General features: G+C 36.1%; 1 protein-coding gene across 1 annotated transcript in view; it reads left to right on the top strand.

Annotated features, from left to right (window-relative positions):
* The window catches only part of LOC109825985 (uncharacterized protein At2g27730, mitochondrial), a 5027-nt gene continuing 1943 nt past the window's right edge, over nucleotides 6978-10061 (top strand). The window contains exons 1-2 of the mRNA XM_020392920.1: nucleotides 6978-7199; nucleotides 8980-9018. Coding sequence (XP_020248509.1) covers nucleotides 7095-7199; nucleotides 8980-9018 — 144 coding nt within the window. The 5' untranslated portion in view covers nucleotides 6978-7094. The remainder of the gene's footprint in view (nucleotides 7200-8979; nucleotides 9019-10061) is intronic.

Here is a 10061-nt window from a genome sequence, read left to right as displayed (position 1 = left end):
GGATTTTCAAGGCTGAATCACATGGGGAAAAAATTGACAAGGTTGGTTACATGAGGTTCTAAAAAATTAGGGCCATGACGTAATTTTTCCTAGTCAAAACTACCTGAATTTCGGACGATTTGCCAAAATGCCCTGAAGTCTAAAATTTGGAGTAAACTCACTAAACTTTGAAGAGAAAGCTGTCCAAACTGAAATATTCTTATTTTAAAAGTAACTCCTCTCTTGGTCAAAAAAAAAAAAACCCTTTGTGTTTTCATGTTTTCCTATATCTCTCTTTACCAACAAGCCTTATACTGAATTTTTCCCAACAATTAGGGGGGACTTTTTGAAATTTCACAAATGGATTTGTGAAACTACTCAAATTTTATAGGAATTTTCCTTTGTTTAAGGCTAATTTTCACTTGAGCATCTCATACTTTCTCGTGCTTTACACTTAACGTTCTTATTTGTTTTTGCCAGCACTTCTATACCTTGGAAATTTTGAAGTTTGCGCATTAATACTTTATATTATGCAAACACGGAAGCATTAATTTAAATATCCTGATATGATAGTACGTGGTAATTTTAGACATTGGAGTAACTTTTTACTTATTTATTTATTTATATTAGACATTGGAGTAACTTTAAAATCTATACCAATTGTATTTTAAAATTTAATTGGAGTAAATTTGATATAGATTGAAGGTAAGTTTAAGAATAAATATAATTAAGGGTTAAAAGGTTCTAACATATTTGGAAATATTCTTAGGTTCACATAAAGATAAAATTTATGGATATGGATTTCACCATAGAATTTGAAATCCATAAATTTTTTTGTGGGTTTTGGGATCTCTAAAATTTTGTTTGTTTCATCAATATTTTGGGATTTGGAATACCAAAATTTGTAATATTATGTTTGTTTCATCAATATTTTGGGATTTGGAATACTATAATTTGTAATATTTTGTTTGTTTCATCAATATTTTGGGATTTGGAATACTATAAATTATATATTATAATATTATATAATATTTTCATAACATATATATATATATATTTTAGATATATTAAATATTATATATATAATATATTATATATTATATATACATATATATTATATTATAATATATAATATATAATACATATATAATATTATATATAATATATATATAATATTTACTACAGCATGAACAGTGTCAATCGGAACCCTTTTGGATGAAAAACAAAAAGACGGAGAGTCAGTTGACAATTTTGTCAAACGTTTCCGTAACAAAGCAATAAATTGCAGAGATCCTATTACAGAGGAGTTCATCCTGCAAACATGCCACAATAACCTCTCCATCGATGTCCTGGAAGCTCTGGGGTCGTACCATCCAAAACTTGGAAAGATTTGAAAATACGCGGTGAACAAGCTGAACACTTTCTTAAAAGAAAGAAAGATGACGCCCCAGCCATATTGGAATACCTCCTCGCTAATGACAAAATCGAGCTACCACCTATTAAAGATCAGGATGGAGCTAAGAGGATTACGGATCCAAACTACTGTGCATACCACAGAAGGGTTCTTCATCCCACCGAGATTTGCTTTGGACTCAAAAACAAGATCCAAGCCCTAATTGACTCCGGCGTCATAACGACGAAAGAAGTCGAGTAAAGACGACCATACAACTCCAGTGGGTGCACGAGTATAAACTGTTTCCCCACACTCCAAAGAGCATATGAGTATAAACTGCTTCTCGATTATCCAACTAAGTACAATGTTAAACCCGGTTTCGCAAAGGAAACTGGGGGTGGATGATTTATATAACGGGAAGTTCCTGGAATACAATGTTAAACCCGGTTTCGCAAAGGAAACTGGGGGTGGATGATTTATATAACGGGAAGTTCCTGGAGAATCTTATATTCTTAAGGATAACCCGAACATGCGACTGAGGATAACGAACTCCTCGTTATACCCGGTTTTGCAAAGAAAGCTGGGGGTGGATAATTCATGTAACGGGAAGTTCCCGGAAGAATGTTAAATGTAATATTCTTAGGGATAACCCCGATCATTATGAACAAAGTGATAAACACTAAACTCCTACTATGACTTCCGAATACTCTTTTGCTGAGATGAGATTCGATCACCTCTTTAGATCAATCTTCCCTCACAAAATTCCCATTTTGGTCAAACCTTTAAACAGTTAGGACCAAAGCCAAAATCCCCTCTCGATTCGTTCCATGAACGAGAGGTCCACAAATTGAACGATCAAACCTTTAAACAGTTAGGATCGTCTCAAATTCCCATCTTGGTCAAACCTTTAAACAGTTAGGACCAAAGCCAAAATCCCCTCTCGATTCGTTCCATGAACGAGAGGTCCACAAATTGAACGATCAAACCTTTAAACAGTTAGGATCGTCTCAAATTCCCATCTTGGTCAAACCTTTAAACAGTTAGGACCAAAGCCAAAATCCCCTCTCGATTCGTTCCATGAACGAGAGGTCCACAAATTGAACGATCAAACCTTTAAACAGTTAGGATCGTCTCAAATTCCCATCTTGGTCAAACCTTTAAACAGTTAGGACCAAAGCCAAAATCCCCTCTCGATTCGTTCCATGAACGAGAGGTCCACAAATTGAACGATCAAACCTTTAAACAGTTAGGATCGTCTCAAATTCCCATCTTGGTCAAACCTTTAAACAGTTAGGACCAAAGCCAAAATCCCCTCTCGATTCGTTCCATGAACGAGAGGTCCACAAATTGAACGATCAAACCTTTAAACAGTTAGGATCGTCTCAAATTCCCATCTTGGTCAAACCTTTAAACAGTTAGGACCAAAGCCAAAATCCCCTCTCGATTCGTTCCATGAACGAGAGGTCCACAAATTGAACGATCAAACCTTTAAACAGTTAGGATCGTCTCAAATTCCCATCTTGGTCAAACCTTTAAACAGTTAGGACCAAAGCCAAAATCCCCTCTCGATTCGTTCCATGAACGAGAGGTCCACAAATTGAACGATCAAACCTTTAAACAGTTAGGATCGTCTCAAATTCCCATCTTGGTCAAACCTTTAAACAGTTAGGACCAAAGCCAAAATCCCCTCTCGATTCGTTCCATGAACGAGAGGTCCACAAATTGAACGATCAAACCTTTAAACAGTTAGGATCGTCTCAAATTCCCATCTTGGTCAAACCTTTAAACAGTTAGGACCAAAGCCAAAATCCCCTCTCGATTCGTTCCATGAACGAGAGGTCCACAAATTGAACGATCAAACCTTTAAACAGTTAGGATCGTCTCAAATTCCCATCTTGGTCAAACCTTTAAACAGTTAGGACCAAAGCCAAAATCCCCTCTCGATTCGTTCCATGAACGAGAGGTCCACAAATTGAACGATCAAACCTTTAAACAGTTAGGATCGTCTCAAATTCCCATCTTGGTCAAACCTTTAAACAGTTAGGACCAAAGCCAAAATCCCCTCTCGATTCGTTCCATGAACGAGAGGTCCACAAATTGAACGATCAAACCTTTAAACAGTTAGGATCGTCTCAAATTCCCATCTTGGTCAAACCTTTAAACAGTTAGGACCAAAGCCAAAATCCCCTCTCGATTCGTTCCATGAACGAGAGGTCCACAAATTGAACGATCAAACCTTTAAACAGTTAGGATCGTCTCAAATTCCCATCTTGGTCAAACCTTTAAACAGTTAGGACCAAAGCCAAAATCCCCTCTCGATTCGTTCCATGAACGAGAGGTCCACAAATTGAACGATCAAACCTTTAAACAGTTAGGATCGTCTCAAATTCCCATCTTGGTCAAACCTTTAAACAGTTAGGACCAAAGCCAAAATCCCCTCTCGATTCGTTCCATGAACGAGAGGTCCACAAATTGAACGATCAAACCTTTAAACAGTTAGGATCGTCTCAAATTCCCATCTTGGTCAAACCTTTAAACAGTTAGGACCAAAGCCAAAATCCCCTCTCGATTCGTTCCATGAACGAGAGGTCCACAAATTGAACGATCAAACCTTTAAACAGTTAGGATCGTCTCAAATTCCCATCTTGGTCAAACCTTTAAACAGTTAGGACCAAAGCCAAAATCCCCTCTCGATTCGTTCCATGAACGAGAGGTCCACAAATTGAACGATCAAACCTTTAAACAGTTAGGATCGTCTCAAATTCCCATCTTGGTCAAACCTTTAAACAGTTAGGACCAAAGCCAAAATCCCCTCTCGATTCGTTCCATGAACGAGAGGTCCACAAATTGAACGATCAAACCTTTAAACAGTTAGGATCGTCTCAAATTCCCATCTTGGTCAAACCTTTAAACAGTTAGGACCAAAGCCAAAATCCCCTCTCGATTCGTTCCATGAACGAGAGGTCCACAAATTGAACGATCAAACCTTTAAACAGTTAGGATCGTCTCAAATTCCCATCTTGGTCAAACCTTTAAACAGTTAGGACCAAAGCCAAAATCCCCTCTCGATTCGTTCCATGAACGAGAGGTCCACAAATTGAACGATCAAACCTTTAAACAGTTAGGATCGTCTCAAATTCCCATCTTGGTCAAACCTTTAAACAGTTAGGACCAAAGCCAAAATCCCCTCTCGATTCGTTCCATGAACGAGAGGTCCACAAATTGAACGATCAAACCTTTAAACAGTTAGGATCGTCTCAAATTCCCATCTTGGTCAAACCTTTAAACAGTTAGGACCAAAGCCAAAATCCCCTCTCGATTCGTTCCATGAACGAGAGGTCCACAAATTGAACGATCAAACCTTTAAACAGTTAGGATCGTCTCAAATTCCCATCTTGGTCAAACCTTTAAACAGTTAGGACCAAAGCCAAAATCCCCTCTCGATTCGTTCCATGAACGAGAGGTCCACAAATTGAACGATCAAACCTTTAAACAGTTAGGATCGTCTCAAATTCCCATCTTGGTCAAACCTTTAAACAGTTAGGACCAAAGCCAAAATCCCCTCTCGATTCGTTCCATGAACGAGAGGTCCACAAATTGAACGATCAAACCTTTAAACAGTTAGGATCGTCTCAAATTCCCATCTTGGTCAAACCTTTAAACAGTTAGGACCAAAGCCAAAATCCCCTCTCGATTCGTTCCATGAACGAGAGGTCCACAAATTGAACGATCAAACCTTTAAACAGTTAGGATCGTCTCAAATTCCCATCTTGGTCAAACCTTTAAACAGTTAGGACCAAAGCCAAAATCCCCTCTCGATTCGTTCCATGAACGAGAGGTCCACAAATTGAACGATCAAACCTTTAAACAGTTAGGATCGTCTCAAATTCCCATCTTGGTCAAACCTTTAAACAGTTAGGACCAAAGCCAAAATCCCCTCTCGATTCGTTCCATGAACGAGAGGTCCACAAATTGAACGATCAAACCTTTAAACAGTTAGGATCGTCTCAAATTCCCATCTTGGTCAAACCTTTAAACAGTTAGGACCAAAGCCAAAATCCCCTCTCGATTCGTTCCATGAACGAGAGGTCCACAAATTGAACGATCAAACCTTTAAACAGTTAGGATCGTCTCAAATTCCCATCTTGGTCAAACCTTTAAACAGTTAGGACCAAAGCCAAAATCCCCTCTCGATTCGTTCCATGAACGAGAGGTCCACAAATTGAACGATCAAACCTTTAAACAGTTAGGATCGTCTCAAATTCCCATCTTGGTCAAACCTTTAAACAGTTAGGACCAAAGCCAAAATCCCCTCTCGATTCGTTCCATGAACGAGAGGTCCACAAATTGAACGATCAAACCTTTAAACAGTTAGGATCGTCTCAAATTCCCATCTTGGTCAAACCTTTAAACAGTTAGGACCAAAGCCAAAATCCCCTAGCATTTACTATAGCATGAACAGTGATTCTTGGGTCCTCCTATTATTATAGAGGAATAGATGTATTATATTAAATATTATATTATTATAATATTATATATAATATATTAATCTTATATTAATCTTATATTATTAGCATTAATACATCAATATCCAACCTACATCCTCTGTCAATTGTAGAATTTCACAAATTCTAAAATATAATAGTTTTTTTATTATTTGGGGATTCAATATCCCAAAATTGGTTGTGAAACCAACATGGTTTATGGAATTCTAAAACCCAAAAAACTTGTAATCCACCTTATATTCCAAAAAAAGGACAAAACAAAAGAGAGGATTTCACAAATCCTAAAAATATATTATTTGTTTATAATTTAGGGATTCAATATTCCAAAATTAATTTTGAAACAAACAAAGTTTATGGAATCCCAAAACTCAAAAAGAGCACTTTTTACATCCCAAAACTTGAAATCCACCCTATATCCCAAAAACAAAACAAAACAAACATCCCCTTAATAACTTCCTAGTACGTAATTGTTGCTAAAAATAGGTGAGTGGATGCAACTGTTGCTAAAAAAAATAAGTGAGGCCATATAAATATAAGTACAAAGCAGGAGAAACTATGAGGTATTTGAGTGCTTAATTAGTATAAGTTTTTTTAGTGCGTACATTTCAAAAACTCTCTTAAGTTTGAACATTTCTTAGATAGCCCTCTTAACTTCCAAAAAAACATCACAAGATCCCATTAAGTTTTGGGGCTCTCATAAAACCCCTTTCAACTTTGAACAATTCCCCGGAAAAGGGGGGAAAACCTAACATCATTAGTCTCAAATTTTCACATTGGTGGGTAAAACTATATAGGGTGATATTTTTTTCGAGTAAAAATTATGGCATACATTTTTCAGAGAATTCTTCACAACATCGGAAGTTAAAGGGCGTTTTTTGGGAACCCCAAAACGTAAGGGGTTTTTTTGTGTAGTTTTAAAAGTTAAGTGAAGTTATATATGAGGGACGCCCAAACTTAAGGGGGGTCTGTGAAATTTAATATTCGTCGAGGAGGTTAGTTTAGGAGTTTTCTTAATGAGTCATGGGTAATTTCGGTAACATACAACACGAATCGATCACACATCCCATCCACGTGTCCTGCTTAGTTTCGGCTACAGTGACAGAGGAAAAGAGGAGAGCGCAGCTTTTTTAGGATTTAGGGTTCGATTTCTCTTTTTCCCTTTTTTAAAATTAAAAAAAAAAGAAAAAGAAAAATTGAAACCCTAGTTTTTGATCGCCATGGCAGCTAGAAGAATCGCGGCGAGATACATTTCACGCAGGCTCTCGTCGAGCGGCAAGATCCTCAGCGAGGAGGAGAAGGCAGCGGAGAACGTCTTCATCAAGGTAGTTCTTCATCTAATTAGGGTTTATTTTATAATTGATCGTAGTTTAGGGATTTGATCTGAATTTATTAATGTTTCTTCATCTAGTTAAGAGTTTTCATGATTTCAAATAGATTAATTGTAATCGAACTGTGTTGTTTGCTAATCGATCTTTATATTTAGGGCTTTGATCTGAATTTTTGATTGGATTTGGTCATTGGTAGCTAAGTACAGTTTGAAAATTTCTTGGGATTTTTATTTTAGATCATATCAAGCTCGCTGCTTAAACCAAGAATATTGCTTATTTAGTGAGATTCCAAACATCCCTATGTACCCAAATGTGCAAGAAAAGGTCATAGCATTAGAAACTAGTATATGTCATGATATGTGGCTTGTACTTTCGTATAATTTTCTTAATTATAATGTAAAAAAAAGGTGAATGCGAAGGCTGAAGCTCATGTTTATATTTTGTATTTTGTTATAGTCAATTTTGTTATAGTCAATTTTGTTGTGTTATTATTTGTATTTAATCGAAAAAGTTAAACCGTTTTTATCAAATACGGATATTGAGTTTGTTATCTAAATACTATGTATATCATATCCATGTTGCTAGAAGAAACTATGTTTTGTACATTACATAATTGGCCATTGTTTCTAAAAGTAGATTTCTGTATTCTCATTTGATTTTTAAATTGGAGAAGAAATGTACATATTATTCATCCAGTGAAGGGAATAGGGTTTGCATTTGTTTAAGTACAATGTGAAGAATGCTTATTCAAATCACATATCAACTTATGGTATGTAAGGCTTGGTTTTATCTGTCTCGACTCTTTTATAATAATTCAGTTCATTTCTAGAATTTCAATCCATAACATTGTTGATCTGAGTTGTTTATCCACCTAATATTAAGTCATTTTAAAATCAAGTATCCATATTTTCCCACTGGAAAATAGGTCGCGCTTCGTTGATTTGGTTGCATATGTGTTGTTGGGAAGATTCACACGATTCACAACTGACTGGCAGTATGCCACTATGCCCAGTATTGTTTGTAGAACGTGCTATTAGATGAGTGTAATGAACATAATAAGCTGCAAGTATTTCTTACTTGCCATGAACATTTCAAGGGAAATGTCAATTTGAATATATGAAGAATGTAATGGCATACATAGCTTTTAGTAATCATCTGCTTCCATTTAGACCTCATTAATTTGATAAAGAGCTTCGGAGGTGCTTCTAGTGGCGAAGGAAAAGTTTAACTGTAGTTCCATTTCCAGTTCTTTCAAGAAGAAGATAATAGCATGAAACTTCTTGATATATACATGGTTCTTTCCCTTTGAATATGTTGCTGTTATGGTCAATATAGTAACTGGAAAAGGTTACTATTGGATGTTTTCAGCCGCTATTTAATGGTGTTGTTGTATTCTTGTTCATTCAGTGCGGTGAAAACACAACTTTGTTGTGCGCGCACATGATTCTCTTGAGTGCTGTAATTATTTACTGTAAATGGCTCTGTTGTTGGTCAACATTCGTGCATTTCTTTTTTCCTAGAGTCATTCAACACGTTCTTCTTAGAAATATACAAATTTTTATGGTAGTGTTTCGGAAATTTATTGTTTTTGATTAAATAATTAGGAGAGAAGTATCTTCAAAAATATTTTATTAGTAAAGAATTCAATAATGTTATTTTCCGAGCATATCAAATACTTGATTTTTTAAAAACTTATTGATGTAAAGAATGCTGTTCATGTGAAAAATTTCTCTACTCATTTCCAAAAACTAATATTTTTACTCCATTGTTGCAGAAAACTGAACAGGAGAAGTTGGAGAAGCTTGCACGTAAGGTATGTTTTCAATTTTCAACTTTATCTTGTTTGTTAGCATTTGTTGACATTTTTATGGTCCTATCTAGTTTTATTATATTTGTGTTGCCATATTCAATGCATATGATTCAAGATTCACCACCCAATTGTCATATTCAACGCATTTGATCCAAAAGATTCACGACCTAGGAGGCCCATGTTCATAGACTTCTTCCCAGGTTTGCTGTAGAGGGTGAAACAAAGTTTACATCTATCCTCCTTAGTTGGTACCAAACTGTCAACTATGAGCATAGGAGTCTCTTGCTGCAAAACCTTCATGTCCAGCTGGCACTTGTCTATCTATTCGCATGCTACTGACGAAACAGATTCTAGTAAATCCGCATCAAGGAACTAATTGGATGAGAGCCATAACCCATCGTGTGATACATGCTAATTTAACATGTCCTGTCCTTTTGTCTTAGTATTCTGTTTTCTCCCAAAAAGCAAGAAGGATTGGTTCAGAGTCTGGAGCATAGTTACACGGTTCACGTAAGCAGTGGGTTGTGGTACGAATTTGGGTACACAATTTGCCACTTAGAAAATTTGGATTCTAGGGGGGTATCTTGCTTCCGTACAAAAGTTTAATACATAGTACATTGTAAAAAAAAAAAAGGGTGTGCCTACCTTTTTTTAGAAGTGTGAAGTAGGAAATTAGAAACTAGAAAGCTAACAGCTTTTCAATTTCCATTAGAACTAGGCTAGTTATCTTTTTCAATATTTAATTACAATAAAGTCATTGACTCATACATATATTCAATTATTAATTTGTTGTCTTGTCTCAATATGTATTTCAGTTAAAAAAGACAGTGATTTAGGGGTAATTATTATCTTTGGATAGCTTCCACTTACTAAAGGGTACCACAATAATTTTGTTGAAATTTATAATCCTTGTGCATGTGCACACAAAGAGAATTTGCTTCCCACATACTTGAAAGCGGCGTGTCAATTTTGGGGAACCAATTTGTGTATCAGAGGGTTCAGTTCGCAAATGTACGGGGACTCGGTTCACAGAAACTGTACGATGG

This window comes from Asparagus officinalis, chromosome 10 (assembly GCF_001876935.1).
Source record: "Asparagus officinalis chromosome 10, Aspof.V1, whole genome shotgun sequence".
NCBI classification, from domain to species: domain Eukaryota; kingdom Viridiplantae; phylum Streptophyta; class Magnoliopsida; order Asparagales; family Asparagaceae; genus Asparagus; species Asparagus officinalis.
The sequence above is the reverse complement of the archived record's forward strand: the minus strand, read 5'-3'. Positions and strand labels throughout refer to the sequence as shown.